The sequence below is a fragment of the Erythrolamprus reginae genome, chromosome 2 (genome assembly GCF_031021105.1).
Source record: "Erythrolamprus reginae isolate rEryReg1 chromosome 2, rEryReg1.hap1, whole genome shotgun sequence".
NCBI classification, from domain to species: domain Eukaryota; kingdom Metazoa; phylum Chordata; class Lepidosauria; order Squamata; family Dipsadidae; genus Erythrolamprus; species Erythrolamprus reginae.
Genome location: NC_091951.1, coordinates 167,419,002 through 167,435,383, shown reverse-complemented (window position 1 = coordinate 167,435,383; position 16,382 = coordinate 167,419,002). Strand labels below are relative to the sequence as shown.

Here is a 16,382-nt window from a genome sequence, read left to right as displayed (position 1 = left end):
GAAACTGACCAAGGAGAAATTCAAACTAGAAATAAGGAGGAACTTCATACAGTGAGAACATCAACCAATGGAACAGCTTGCCTTTGGAAGTTGTGGGAGCTTCACTTGAGACTTTCAAAAAGTGATTGCACTGCCATTTGTCAGAAATGGTGTAGGATCTCCTGCTTCATTAGGGGGGTTGGACTAGATGACTTACAAGGTCCCTTCCAACTCTGTTAATCTGCCTACTTATTTTTAACTTCTCCTCTGGAAAGCCTAGTAGGGCAGATTTTTTTTCAGCTCTTTTTTGCTGCTCCTCTAATCTCAATGTGTTACTCCCTTCAAAATGTGGGATATTACTGGCATGATTAGAGATTTTTCCCACTTGGCCCAGCATTATCCTGTCACAGCCACAGCATGTGAGATGCAAGCCACAAAGAGGTAGAAAATGTCAGCAAGTAGCTGACATTTAGAAGTTCCCCAAGGTGGCTCCAAACACCCAGAGTGGGAACTGAAATCAGTTTTGTTCTAAAAAGTCAAATTGATTATCTGGCTGAAATCATCCTTTCTTTAAAAAGTGAAAATATGAAACTTCTGAAGCAGTTCTGAATTCTTTTTTTTTTTTTTTTACAAATATAGAGCGCTAATTATTTTTGTTTACCAAGCTCATTATATTGGACAGAATTCCTCACTTAATCATTCTCCCTGAAACTTTTGCTTTGTCGTTTTAATCCTATGAAATACATGTCACTGACTCTTAGTTAAATGTTAACAAGTATGTATGCTCAGTCTCTTGGGTAAATAAACAGAAATAATTTTACACTGGAAAAATAAAATAAAAAACATTAGCAAGTTTGTGAAGAAAGATGGAAGATATTTCTAGTCAAGATGTGGTGTAAATAGTTTTGGTTACTCTAGTTTTTCACAGAATTAATTTTTATCCACATAGTTACTTTGCTAAAGCCATAGTGAGACAAAGGGATTTTTCTGTGAATTAAACTGCAAACATTTTACAAGCACCATCATGTCAAACCAATTCATGTTATCATAAAGTATCTCCTCTCCTTTTAAGCAGTAATTCTAATAATTCCCAAGTATAATCAACATTTCCTTAGGGTTTTTCCAATGCAGTAAAACTATATTTTTGTGAACCCTAATCTAAGCTTTAGTAGGTGGTGGTATATAGCCCACCTTTTGTTCTTTGTTGGTGATTTTGTTTTTGTTCCCGACAAATCAGATCCACATTAAAGAGATAGCCCATTGTAGATTTATACAATTTATACAATCAAATAAGATAAAGCTTTGGCTGGAGTATGGTTTTCTAGAGAGGTTAGGTTATATTTATTGATTTATTTTATTACTTGGACTTAAATGCCGCCCCTCTCCATGCCTATGTCTATAATAGAGGAAACATTAGCCTAGCATAGTGATGGCGAACCTTTTTTCCCTCAGGTGCTGAAGGAACATGTGTGCACGCTATCGTGCATGTGTAAGTGTCCACATCCATAATTCAATGCCTGGGAAGGGCAAAAACAGCTTCCCCAACCCCCTTGGAGGTCCTCTGGAGGCTGGAAATGGCCTATTTCCCAACTTCTGATGGGCCCAGTAGGCTCGTGTTTCACCCTCCCCAGGCCCCAAAGGCTTCCCTGGAGCCAGGGGAGGGTAAATATGGCCTCCTCCATCCCCCCAGAAGCTCCCTGAAAGCCAAAAACACCCTTCCAGAGCCTCTATGCAAGCCAAAAAACAGCTGGCCGGCACACACATGCACATTGGAGCTGAGCTAGGGCAATGGCTTGTGTGCCAGCAGATATGGCTCTGCATGCCACCTGTGGCATCTGTGCCATAGGTTCGCCATCACTGGCCTAGCGGTTAAAACATAGGGTTTGTCAAATGGAAGGTTGGCAGTTGAGATCCAAGTACCACATAATGAGTAACCCATTCTTGCCCCAGCTCCGGGCAACCTAGCAGTTTAAAAGTATGCTAATGAAAATAGATAAATAGGAATCATTTTGATGGAAACGTAATGTTGCATGTGCCTCCACATCAGCAGTGGGTTGCTCCCAGTTCGGATCGGTTCTAAGAACCGGTAACGCAGGCGGAAAGAGGTTCCAGCCACCCACCCAGGATGCTTCTGCGCATGTGCAGAAGCATCACATGTGTGCAAGTGTATGCGCGAATCAGTAGTAAAGGATTTTAGAAATCACTACTGGTCCACATGCCAGCCACACAACCACAGAAAATATATTTGGACAATTCTGGTTCTCTCAGCTAGGAAATTGAGATTATCATTGTTACACAGGAGAAACCTTTATTTTTACCTTTATGTCTATAAGTGCTGTTATCCAAAACAGTGAGGAATTATGGTGATAATTGGTATAGTCAACAAGGATAGATAATGATTTCTAAATTTGTACTATGCAGGATACAGAAAGTATTGCTTGTGGTTGCATTCCTTTTTTAAAAATCATCAATTACACTGGGATGATTCTCATTAGTACAGCCTTTCCTCCCCTGATTTCATGTCAAAAAGCTGCTCTCCCCAGCCAACACTCTCCTTAGCTTTGGAAATGAAACTCCAACTTGGTGTGATCAATTTTTCATCATAATTGGAATAGGAAAACAAGCAACTAAAATGTGACTTCCAACAAAAATTATAATAATCCCTCGCTACTTTGCGGTTCATCTTTTGCAGATTCGCTACTTCACGGGTTTTTCAAAGGGGGCTTAAATCCATTGAATCCATTGAAAATTTTAAATCGCCCCTCCAAAACCTTCCTACGTTGCTCCAAATCACTCCAAAAATCACCCCTCCAAAAGCTTCTACTTTGCCCCAAATCGCTCTTAAAATCACCCCTCCAGCCACTTCCTATGCCACCCCAAATCGAGGTCCTAACGAAGGCAAATGGAGTGAAGAAAGGCAGCAAGGAGAAACCAGGCAAACACTTACTATGCCACCCCAAATCGAGGTCCTAACAAAGGCAAATGGAGTGAAGAAAGGCAGCAAGGAGAAATGAGGCATTTTGAAAGGAGACTTTCAAAGTGATTTGGGGTGGCATAGGAAGCTTTTGGGGGAGCGATTTTGGAGGTAATTTGGGGTGGCATAGAGAGCATCTGGAGGGGTAATTTTGGGAGCAATTTGGAGCTATGTAGGAAGCTTTTGGGTGAGCAATTTTGGAGGCAATTTGGGGTGGTGTAGGAAGCTTTTGGAAGGGTGATTTTGGGAGCAATTTGGAGTGGTGTAGGAAACTTTTGGGGGAGCAATTTTGGAGGTGATTTGGGGTGGTGTTGGAAGCTTTTGGAGTTGTGATTTTGGAGGTGATTTGGAGCGGTGTAGGAAGCTTTTGGAGGGGTGATTTTGGGAGTGATTTGGGGCGGCATAGGAAGCTTTTCGAGGGGTGATTTTAGCAGCAAGATGGGGAAAGGAAGTGGTAGGTATGGGGAGATTTTAGCAGCGGAATGGGGCGGCTGTAGGGAGCAGAGGAAGTGGAGGGCTAGAGGGGAAAGTGGCAGGGAAATGGGGCAGCTCCAGTGTTCCCCACCTCGGGACTGCAAGTGCAAGCAAAAGGAGGTGGGGAATTCCGGTGGGGGCGGGAAGCAAATGGGAAATCCAGGTGGTGGCAGTCACAAGGGAGGGGAATCCCTGCGGCAGTATGAGAGCGCATGCGCAGTAAGAGAGCCCACGCACCCGGGCTCAGGTTCGTATGGTGAAAATGGTTCTTAAGAAGAGGCAAACAAATCTTAAACACCGGGTTCATATCTCGAAAAGTTCGTATGAAGAGGCATTCGTAAGATGAGGTATCACTGCATAAGATGCATCAAGATTTCAAAAAAATAAGCAAGAAAAAAAAGTTTTGTCCTCCCTGGCTCCCAAGAGGCGTCTCAAACCCTCTTTGCATCCTGTTTTTGGAAAAAATGAGTCCCTTTTTGGCAAAAATAGGACATGCGGGATGGGGTTTTGGCAGGCCAAAAATGACTGTATTCAGTGTATAAGATATACCAACATTTCCGCCCATTTTGGGGGGAGAAAAAGTGCATCTTATAGTCCAAAAAGTACAGTATACCTTTTTTCTATTATTTTAGGATTACAAAAAAACACGAGTTTTTTCTCCCCCCTCCTCCCCGAATCATGGGCCGACCCACTTAAATGATGTCACCATAAGATTTCTTCATATAAATATTTGCATGTAACCATATGGGAGCATGTGTTGATAAAATATTAATAAATAAAATCAGTTCTGATATAATTTATCTTTACAACATTTTAGTAAAAATTACTGTTGGGTATATATACCCTGAAAACATTGCCTGCCTTATTTAATCTTTTTTAAAATCCTTGATAATTGCAAGTCAAGGGATCAGCCATGGGACATGTTCTTCTATGAAGATATATATATATTTTTAGAAAGCTTTGTCAAGTGAACTTGGAGACAAGATTATAAGAATTGTTTTTTCATTTAGTTTTAGGGTAAAGTAACGCATTTCTGAAGTACATTATGTATCTTTTCCCCTTGTGTCAATAAATCAAATAAATTGCCTCTTCCATAATACACTCACAGGGTAATTGGGGACCTTATCTTATTTTTAAGTACTTTTCAAAGGATGGGATGGGACGGGACATGGGGCACCTGAATAAGAAAACAAATAAGAAAACATAACACTTCTTTGTTCAAAGGTCAGCTATAATATAACTTTCCACAGCAAACCTCTTGAAAAATAACTGAAATAGCAAAAGTTCATTTCATCCCAAAACTTTAATTATTTAATAGTAGTTTTTTAAGTACAGAATTTAAATAATTAGGGAAATCAAATTTGGAGAGCATTATTTTTTAGCAGGGGAAGACAATTTTCTCTTGGACAGAATAAATATGGATCCCAAATGAATTTATATAATTTGTCTATGATTGTTGCTGTTTCCTGACAATATTTACTATTAAATACAGTACTGTATACCCGTTTTACATGTAGAAGAAAAGGCATCAATGATTCAATGTCATGTAACATTTCATTTGTTGAGAAAAGGCTCAAATGCCATTTATTTATACATTTTCATTTCATCACCTCGCCTTTACAATGTAGCAAATATGTAGGAACTTTCTAAGCAAGAGTGATAACAGAAATGAGTCACTCATACATTGTGTGAAGAAAACACGGTCTTAGTATTTTTCTATGTGAATTATTCTCAGATCAATAGTTTAATTGATACTGAGGGTCTTCAGAAAGGTTGACATGTGCCCAAGTAACTTTCAAGAATGGAAGAAGAAAAAAAACTTGACACAATTTTAAATATTCTCATCATTATTTTCCAGCTGAGATCTGGTACTTTGTTATTGATTTTAGAGGCCACTTTAGAGGAAGAATGTTTGCAATGAAAATTTGGCATCGTATAGGCTGGTTGGTAAAACACACTCTTATATTTTCCTACTGGATCCTCTCTCAGAAATTTAAAGTATCCATACTATTTGCCGATTGCTTAATGACAATCATGTGATGAAGACACGGTACTAGGATTGGTGAGTAGAGATGCTCGAGGTCCACCATTAGCACAGAATCTCACTGGGTGATCATGGACCACTCAATTTTAAAGAACCTCAAAGGTTCATAGCAAGAGAAAATAAGAATAGGCAGCCCTCAGCATGGCCAAATAAAAAGCAAGATTCAAATTAATAAATATAAGAAAGGGTCCTATGCAGCAGTCATAAGATCCAGCATTACTGAATTGGTAATTCATGAGTGGGATCACATTTAGAAACTAATTATTTGAACATCATGTGAACTTGTTATTTTATTATAGCTCCAACTGGAAAGTTTGGTTAGTTGGCAGATTGATGTGGGAAAGGGAGAGGCCTTTGATGTTCACAGCTTTCTTCCTTTTTTCCTCTTCATAATGTTTATCTTTCATTTGTGTAAAGAGAAGTGTTGAAAGAAACATATATAATAATCTAAACATTGCAAACTGATTTACTGTCAATACAGAACACTGACGTTCTACTCACTTTGCAATAACACAGGCAGTTTTGTTTTCAACTGAGTATTTAATAGCTTGCACAAAAGTGCTATCAACTTTTAAAACCAGAAATATTCCAAAATTATTGGATTATTTTAGGGTATATATTTATTATCATCTATTAAGAGAGAGATTGGATAAATATGCTTGACTGATCTCACTAATACTGCAAAGTAAAATAATAAACTGCAATATATTATTTGTGTGATTAAAACCCACATTTTTTGCCATTGCTTTCTACAGTTTTCACTTTTGAAGCATCTATTGTCAGTTTTCCCATGTAGTTTCACAAAAGAGATGTAATCATCCAATCTAATAATTTTGACGATAAATCCTGATTCACAGCCAGACCATCCTCACTAACTCTCTGACAATTGCTCCAATCCACATCCTAAAAGAACAAATGGTACATTACACCAGTGTTTCACAATTAGAAATGGCATTTCAGTATCCTTCAGTCTCAAAAGACCATGGTATCATGCTCTGGACTCCCCAGAGCACAAAGCTTTGGTAGGTCAGTATGATGGATAGACAGTACCCAAGCAGCAGATCTCCCCTCTCCACGTTTCTGAAATAATCCAATGGAATGGCAAAGCCCAATACGATTAGTTCCAGCTACATCCAAGAGTTATCAGAACGTGGCTGTACACAGTCACGAACTGCTTCCAAGGCTTGGGCTCCAGATTTGGCCTCAAGGTTTACCCCTGAAGCCTTTTCCAAGGCAGTGGAGGTCTGCAGTCAGAGTTTCCCTTCTCCTATTTGCTGACAGGGGCGTCTTTCATGTCTTGCCATGTTCTTAGTGGATCACATTGCTTGCAGAGCCCGCCTTCATGAACGTTGACCTATTCTAGTTGGTTTCATCAACTCAGTCCTCCAGAATCTGTCTTCACATGCTCCGGATAGACAAGTCCCTATCTTGCCGAAGGTCAATGACCCATTGGCTACTCTCAACCTGGTTTGGCCAGCCTGTCGAAGCTGTTGCCTGGGTTGTGACCGCTGCACATGCTACAGCTAATAGGAGCCACAGGTGAGAGCTGAGTGACAGGTGGAAGACCAAAGGTGAACGCGCTGCCCTAAATGAACTGCCATAAAAGGACATGACATGCCCCTACACCGGTGGGGCTATCCCTCCCTGAGCACCCCGTACACCCCTCTCCTTAAATAGAAGTAGTCTTTATACAGTGGTCCTTGTCTTTCTGTTCTTATCAGTGAGTTAGATAAATATAGATTTCACTAGATTTTTAAATAACAGTAGGCTTAGGCACAAGCCTAAAAAAGAGTTCAGAACACACTCATCATATTGCGATGAGATTTGGAGGAGATGGGAGAGGGTTGCTGCTTTGAAACTGATGCAGACACAAGCAGTCCTCAACTTACGACACAATTGAGCCCAACATTTCAGTTGTTCAAAGCAGTTTATTCAGAACATGAATAAAGTAGAAGTGGGATCTGAACATCAACCACAAACATCTGAATTAATTTTTAACCTATTAATTAGTCATTATGAAAATATATGGTTTCATCAGAACCCAAATAGAGTAAATGCTTTCTCTCCATTCCCTCGGATGTCCTAGTCACATTTGTTCCCCTGCCTGGCTGTCATCTCTAAATCTTGCTCCTTTTAAAGGCTCCTTTTTCAGCGCTAGGAATCTTTTCCTTCACTCTGCCTCCCAGCTGGCCAGGGGAACTTAAAAGCAAGAGTGTGCCTCCAGCCACTCCTAGCCTTTATTTCTGAAGAATTTCTCTGAGTCTCATGGGAGCCAGAGGCATTCTGTGGAATAAAGATGGCAGACAGCATGGAGGGTTAGCTCATTACTTTGAAGTCTTCCCTCACATAAAATAAATTGCGGATAATACCAAAGTACTTTGTAGACAGAACAGAAGGTGCCTGTGGATATCATGTTGCTTTATCCCCTCACAGGCATAAGCCAGCACACATAATACAAAATTTACATTCAAGATTCTCTCCTCCCCCCTCCCCCCTTTTTTTGTATAATATAGTGAAAAACAATTTCAAGATGAAGGGACTAGAAAAGACACAGCAAATCTTTCTCTTAGCAATCGGTTTAGGCTGTTACGTTGCAATGCATTTTTGATGGACTTCCATTATACATTCTTTGTTATTTGTACAGTGCCTAATAATATAGAACGGAGGAGATCTGAAGCTCTCTTGTGCTATTGACTAAACGTTTTGGCATCAGAAGAAGTTGAAGCTGTACAGCAGCGTTAATAGTTTTAAGTTAACTCTTGGCATTACTTTAAAAACAATTATGCAAGATCTATCACAAGTACTCCTCTTATCTTATCTGAATTGCCATTCATCCTGTAAATGATTTAAACATACACTATTCCATTATTGTTTAAGAGAGATAGAAGAGGATTCTGTTAAATATTTGTACTGTGGGTTATTTTAGTTGCTTTGAGCCAGTTTAGAAGTTTTGCACTTTACAGGTTTTGCTTTAATGTGTCTTGAGTTCTCAAATGAATCACATTCTGTATTTGCTGACTAGTCTGTTTTGCATAGTTGAATGGAAAATGGATAATAGACCCACAGTATTCACAGGTTTAAATCTTATTGCAAAATAAATGCAGTTCATTGGGAACAACAATTAATATTGCGATCTCTTGTTATACAATCATTTCATTTTGGCACATAGGTTAGTAAGCTGGAAGCTGTTTTATATTCTCAGTAAATTGGTCCCACTGGTCAAATGTTGTCCTTATAGAAGAAGCAATAAACATGAGCTTACAGGAGTTTTTATATTATTTCTTCTCTGTCAGCAAAGTACTGTAGTACTATATGTCTTATTCTAGCTAATGCAATTATTGGTCTGCCAAGGCTGCTGTAGAAAGGAACTGGCTGCTTAGTGACAGGGAGAGGGAGGTTTATTACATGGGTAACTGTCACGAAGGAACTTTAGAAATCCATGAATGGTGCAAGCACAGTCTTTTATTTTTGTTTTCTTGTAATTCTGGAAAAACACTGCAATTTTTTTTTATATTGTTTCAGGCTTTACAAGATGAGATTGAAAGTTACCACAATCAGGTGCACTTTGCTGAAGAAAAGATGCAGCACAAAGATCTGGAGGCACAGGAACAGGTACAATTATTTTGCTGAGAGATTTCTGCTGTTTCAGAGAAAGGAAAGTGTAAAGCACCAATTCATATATGAAAATAATCTCTTCAGGGGTATCAAACGTGGTAGATAAATCCACAGTAACTGAATTTAAACATGCCTGGGATAAACATATATCCATCCTAAGATAAAATACAGGAAATAGTATATGGGCAGACTAGATGGACCATGAGGTCTTTTTCTGCCGTCAGACTTCTATGTTTCTATGTAAACTGGTGGCCCACAGGCCAGATGCGTCATGTGCAGGCCACGCCAACCCCAGCTCCATAAATGGGAAAAACATCATGTGACAAAAACATGATGTGGCCGGTTTGACACCCATGTCTTGCTTGATAATACAATTGATGTTTCACTAATTTCTGTATTTGTATTTTATTTTTATTAATAAGAAAGATGCCTGTATCCTGAGCTAATGTCTCCCTTTTTCAGATTATCTTTTTAGCTGTTGAGGAAGCATTTTATTGTAGATGAGAATACTATTTTTATGGTTATGAAGATAGTATAAATTTATCTATCTATCTATCCATCCATCCACCCATCCATCCATCCATCCATCCATCTTTCTATCTATCTACCGTAATCTTTTAGCAAGCTGTATCTTCTGAGTAAAAAAGGAGGTTGGTATAGATTTGGTGTATACAATACTTGTTTTCGTATGACCGAAGTCTTATGTTCTACATTTACTTTCAAAATAAAAATTGTGGAAATGTATATTAAACTACAGGGGTGGGGGTCAGCATTATAAATATAGATAAAACCCCTTTAGATTCACTTGCTGTTCCCTTATTTCTTGCCTGAGAAATTCTAGTTTGGATATCTGGGGTTGCTCAAACCATGATTAGTTCACAAATTATAATTTTAAAATGTTTAAATGAATGAAACTGTTAGCATTCCGGTTGACACCTAGTATTGCCTACCTGCCAACAGAATCCAATAGTATGATGGGACATTCTTTTCTGCCTCTCTCAGCACAGTTCTGAAATCAAAGGGTCTAATCTAGCCTCCTGAATTAGATTTGCATGCTGAAGGGAAGAAAGGATGCACTCTGTTGTAGGAGCAGCTGCCTATTTGCATATCCTTAGATGTTGATGTAAAGTGGAAATAGAAGCTTTAAACTTCAGTATACTCATGTAGTAGCTTATATTTTCACTGATACCTCTCTTTTTTCTCCCCCTTTTAATCACATTCCAGATCTTTACTTTAGGGCAGGGTTTCCTAATCTTTGAAATTTCCAGGAATGGGTACTTCCTGGAACCCCCCAGAATTCCACCACCAGTACAGCTAACATGACCATCGGTGAGAATTCTGGGAGTAGAAGTCCAGATCCTGGAAATTCCCATGGTTGGGAATCACACTGCCTCGTGGGCTTATTTAAAGTTCTAATTCCTTAATTATCTTTAATAATTGTGATCTCCTTTTTATAAGAAGGAATTGGTGGTAAGAGCCCAGCAAAAAAATGCAGGTAGTTCTCATTTAATGCTGGAATTAGGGACAAAAACACCCATCACTAAGTAACATGGTCGTAAAGTGCAACATGACACAATGTACTGCTTAACAATAGTGCTTCCACTTGTTGTTAAGCAAACTGTTGTGGATCATTTGCAAGGATTTTCCATGTTTGCCATTTAGGCTTCCTCATTGACTTTGCTTGTAAGAAGGTTGTAAACTATAATCACATGACCATGGAGTGCTGCAAATTTGTAACTGAATTACATTCCCGTGCACCTGAGTCGTGATCACATGACCATGGGGATGATGCAACCAATATAACATGAGGTCCAGTCATATCTAATACTAGTCTAGCACCATCGTAAATTTAAATGATCACTAAAAAGTGATGGTTAAGCAAGGACCACATGTAATTGTGACGTTTGTGCATAAAATCCAACTTTTGCAACATATTTGTTGACTATATGTCTCTTATCCACCCCCTAATGGACAGACCTCATAATATTCATGCATTTTAAAAGGAAAAAAGTGCTGCATAAACATTAATGGATTTTTTTTCTTACCAAACACTTAATTTTGTTGCTTGTTAAGAATACTATTTAATTATTTTCTACAAAGGAAAAAAAGTTAGCATCACTAATATACTTGAACTTTATTTATTAAGTTTGTTGTTATGCCCCAAACCATTTTCTCCATGCTTGTTTTAGAAGAAAATAAGGATATACAGTGTTCCCTCGATTTTCGCGGGGGATGCGTTCCGAGACTGCCCACGAAAGTCGAATTTCCGCGAAGTAGAGATGCGGAAGTAAATACACTATTTTTGGCTATGAACAGTATCACAAGCCTTCCCTTAACACTTTAAACCCCGAAAGTGCAATTTCCCATCCCCTTAGCAACCATTTAGATCATTACTCACCATGTTTATTTATTAAAGTTTATTAAAAAAAAATATTTATTAAAGTCGGATGAAAGTTTGGCGATGACATATGACGTCATCGGGCGGGAAAAACCATGGTATAGGGAAAAACCACGCAAAGTATTTTTTAATTAATATTTTTGAAAAACCGTGGTATAGACTTTTCGCGAAGTTCAAACCCGCGAAAATCGAGGGATCACTGTAGGTCAAAAGTCAGAGAACTTCCTTCTAAGATATAGATAACTATTATCTCATATCCACATTTATATGCATCCTGAAGGGGAAAAAGTATATAAATATTTTAAATTCTGCATTTTCTTCTATGATTTACTTTACTGTACAAATTTAGTCTAAAATAGTTTGTTTGTTTATTTAAGATAATAGATTAGTACTACAATTCCAATATTTCAGTTTCAAATCAAATATTCCGTGTACTCAAGATAGAAAAGGAACAATAAAATATGGAAAAGAAATTGCTTGAATATCTGGTACTCTCTGGTGTCCCACTTGAATTTCACATTCGTGAACATGCCTATTACCAGAGGAATTATTTAATGCAATTTTAATTCAATTCACAGCTAATATCTGGATTATATATGTAGAGCAGGATGTGAACACGAAATGGTAGAATCCTAGGAAGGATTACATTTTTAATATTCCCATGTTTTTTTAAATAATAAATTAACGCTCTTCACTTCTATATAACAAAGTGATTAGAAAAATTAAAAACTCAATGAAGGATAACTAGTTGATACTCATTTTATTTAGTGTCAGGTCATTAATATTCATATTTTAAAAGTAGTATTCATAGCAAGGCTAAAAGGAACTAATATTTTGGACAAGAAAATATTTGTATAACAAATGATGAAGGATTGGGGAATGAATAAGTAAAGTTATGCTATCCTTCTTTATGAAATGTTATGTCTCCCATATCAGCTTAAAGTGCATATGTGCTCCCGACAGTTAAAGCTTTGGACCCAAAAGCTGCACTCATGTATTCAGACATGGAATCATACAGAAGATATTATCTCCATAATTCTGGATCTAGTCAGAACTTCTGTCTTACCACGATCAACTGATTTATTGATCCTCACTCAACCATCCCTACTACTAAGTAATTGTTCAGCACTAGTGATTCAGATTAAATAGAGATTCAGTACATTAGTAATGTATTATCATGCCCCAAACTTGTAGGTAGCAGTACCCAAAATATGTTAAGTAGGACAAGGAAAGAAACAGAATTCAGTGAAATAAATAAGTTGACTATGAATTTCCCTTAGCTATTTTTTGTAGCAAATCTGCAGTTTGAAACAGACATTGCAATTGATTGATTGACTGATTTGATTTGTATGCCACCCCACTCCGCAGACTCAATGCTGCCTTTTTACTTCTCAGGCCATAGAACTGTCCCATTAAGATTTCATGCTTAAGGAACCATGTGCTGCTGAATAATCCAGGAAGAATAACAAATGTGACAAAGTCTGTTCAAATTGGTCAATACATGCAGCTTCCTTCAAATGCATCTGTAGCTAACTAGCCATTTCCCAAGAAAGAGATGTCTATACAGTAATTGGTAGTTGTTTTGTAAAATTCTTCTTCATGAAAAGTTGAAATATATTGTTTATTCCATAATAAGAAATCAATTGCTACCTGGAAAATCCATCTTTACTGCACTATATGTTTGCCATCTAAGAAGTAGAATGTTGCAGCTTTTTTTTTTTTTTAAAAAAGGCTGTCTTATAGAAAAAATTGACTGCATTCAGCCAAATATTCTAATACAAGTAGTCCTTGACTTATGACCACAATTGGGACCAGAATTTTGGTTGTCACTTGTAAGTTGTTGCAGTTGTATGTTGAAGCACAACATGACCAGGCAGATTTTTGTGATGTTTATTGAATTAATTACTGTGGTAATTCAGTGAACCATGTGGTCATTAAGTATGAAAGCATTTTATCCAATGTGAAATTTATGCTTGAAAACTGCAAATAGTGTGACAGAACATGATCACATGACCACAGGTTGTAAATGGGCACAAGTTGCCAAGTGCCCAAAATGCAATTACATGACTGAGGGAATGGTGTGGGAGTCATAATTTTGAGGACAAGTCATAAGTAACTTTGAACAGTCATTAAGAGGTTGGTGGTAAGTTGAGGATTGCCTGTAATGTTCTCAGCATTTCTTTTTTCCAAGTCTGATTAGGGCTAGGAGAATTAAAATAAAGTTTTGTATGCTTTTATCTGAAGCAATTATTTAGTGTTAACTATTATGGAAAGGAAAAATTAAATGGGCCACCTCAAAATGATAGCTCCCTTTCATTGTTGATCCTTATCCACACTAGCTACAAATACATCTGCAGAAACCAGTAATCAAAAAAAATCTATTTTGAGACTCTTCTCTACTTCTATAAGATACTATTGTTTTGAGACCACATTTTAGAAAGGTTCAAAAATTGCTTTGGCATAGTTACAAAAGACAGTTTCATGGGCTTTTACAAGCCTGTATCAAGTAAAAAAAAGCTTATTTAAATGCTTGCTGTTTTTCATTAAAAGGAAAGTCTTGTGTTTTGATTCTATAACAACAACAAACAAATGAATGAGACATGAAAAAACCTGTGGTTTTAATTAAAAGCACAAGACTGTTTCTTATTATTTCTTATTGGGTGGTATCTTAGTTCTCCATGTTTGCCTTGTTTTTAGATGAGAACTGCCTCTACGTTTATGCTCATATCTAACAAATTCACTAGAGAGCAAGCTACATGCTACATTGCAGCCATGTCCAATGAAGTCCTGATGTGTGCATTTTGTTAGCAGTGGTGCAGTTACAGTGTTAAGGATGAAAGAATGGATTCAGGTTCAGTCTAGTTCAGACTGCTTATTGAGAGACTGAACAGGGGTTTTAGATAGGAATCTTGCTTTAGCCCCACTGAATAACATTTTATACTGAGGCATGGATTTTCTATATATAACCTGCATCCTTGGTCATACTGCACTGGCTGCCGATCAGTTTCCAGTCACAGTTCAAAGTGTTGGTTATGACCTTTAAAGCCCTTCATGGCACTGGACCAGAATATCTCCGAGACCGCCTCCTGCCGCACGAATCCCAGCGACCAATTAGGTCCCACAGAGTGGGCCTTCTCCGGGTCCCGTCAACTAAGCAATGTCGGTTGGCGGGCCCCAGGGGAAGAGCCTTCTCTGTGGCGGCACCGGCCCTCTGGAACCAACTCCCCCCGGAGATTAGAACTGCCCCTACTCTTCCTGCCTTCCGTAAACTCCTTAAAACCCACCTTTGCCGTCAGGCATGGGGGAACTGAAACATCTCCCCCCTGGGCACGTTTAATTTATGCATGGTATGTCTGTGTGTGTGTCTGTTAGCATATGGGGTTTTTTAAATATTTAAATATTTTAAATTTGTCTGATTGCTTATGATTTGTTTCTACATGTTGTTAGCCGCCCCGAGTCTTCGGAGAGGGGCGGCATACAAATCTAAGTAATAAATAAATAATAAATAAAATACAGTACTTGAATTATCGCTTTTCACCACATGTTTTGAAACCTGGAACCTGCAGATCATCCTGATTTTTAATTTGTAAGGAATCAGTAATTGTAACCAAAAACCGAATCCCCATGAAGTTTATCATCTTTTCAAATTCAGTCTTAGCTTGGAGTGATTTCATGGCTAAGATCTCAAGAATTATTTGATTTCACATTACTCTTAATAATATACAGACTCCCATGGAATCAAAGAACAGTGTAAACCTCTTGATAGTAAAGATGGAATAGTTCATTTCTATCCCAGTTTGGCTTGATTGGAGATGAATAATAGAGTGAAGTCTCTGTAGAAAAAATAAAGTCTCTTCCAATGTGATCATTCTGGTGAAAAAAAGAGCGATTTAGTTTCGGGATGAAACAATTTGAAATGAACACTCAGCTGAAATTACAACAAACTTAAAATTATAAGTACTGATTGGATGCAAGCTCCACTTGAATACACAGTATCTATGCATCTTTTTACAGCTCCTCCCCAAGTTGTCTCAGGACATTTCATTGAGAACAGTAAGCTAAGTTCTCTTATTACTAAGAAAAGGGGAACTAAATCCACCAGAGAATAATTCATCATTTGGGAATGTTATTGAGAAAGGAGGGATACATTTCAGTAACATTTTCTAAGCTTTTAATACTACTTTTGAAGTAAGTAAACTAAAAAAGCAGGAAAAGTCTACATTTTTGAGATTATTTTGAAATAAAATTCATTGAACTTTAGTCATTCATTAAATTAAGATTCACTGATGATGTTACCTGGCTCAGTAATCAAACCTCTGCAAGCAAATCAATCAAGCTCAGAGAGCACCGAGGTCTCAACAACATTCATTAAAAAGCTGACATTCCTATTTTATTCCAAAGTGCAAAATGAAATCAGAAATCTTAATTGCAAGAGAATAATGATTCAATCGCACATTTAGTTTGCCAGTTGAATGTTTATTATTCCAGTTTACTGAAGCTGATTTTTAAAAAATAAATATTGGATGTTTATAACATTCAACCTAACTTTTTTGTTTTTATACTGGTTAAATAAATTTGTTTTAAGATAGTTATGATGCATCATTTGAAAATTTTGCTTGGTAAACAACTTACATTACAATATCTTAATCTCAAAGAAAATATAATTATCTGTGGTTTATGGACAGAAACAAACTCTTTAGGATTAATATAAAATATAATGTTAATGTCTAATCTTGGGAATTTAAATACTAGATAACAAATGCTGTGATAATATCTTTGCTTTATTCATAGAGATATCTTGCTGATAATAAGCATTCTTAAGCTTTCTAATATTGCGACCCCTTAATACAGTTTCTCATGTTGTGTTGACTACCAACCATAAGACTAGCGCCAATTCT

General features: G+C 37.5%; 1 protein-coding gene across 8 annotated transcripts in view; it reads left to right on the top strand.

The window, feature by feature from the left end:
- Positions 1 to 16,382, top strand: part of CEP112 (centrosomal protein 112) — a 346,088-nt gene that overhangs the window by 293,314 nt on the left and 36,392 nt on the right. For all 8 annotated transcript variants that reach the window (XM_070740313.1, XM_070740316.1, XM_070740309.1 and 5 more), the window contains one exon: positions 8,994 to 9,083. In XM_070740313.1, coding sequence (XP_070596414.1) covers positions 8,994 to 9,083 — 90 coding nt within the window. The remainder of the gene's footprint in view (positions 1 to 8,993; positions 9,084 to 16,382) is intronic.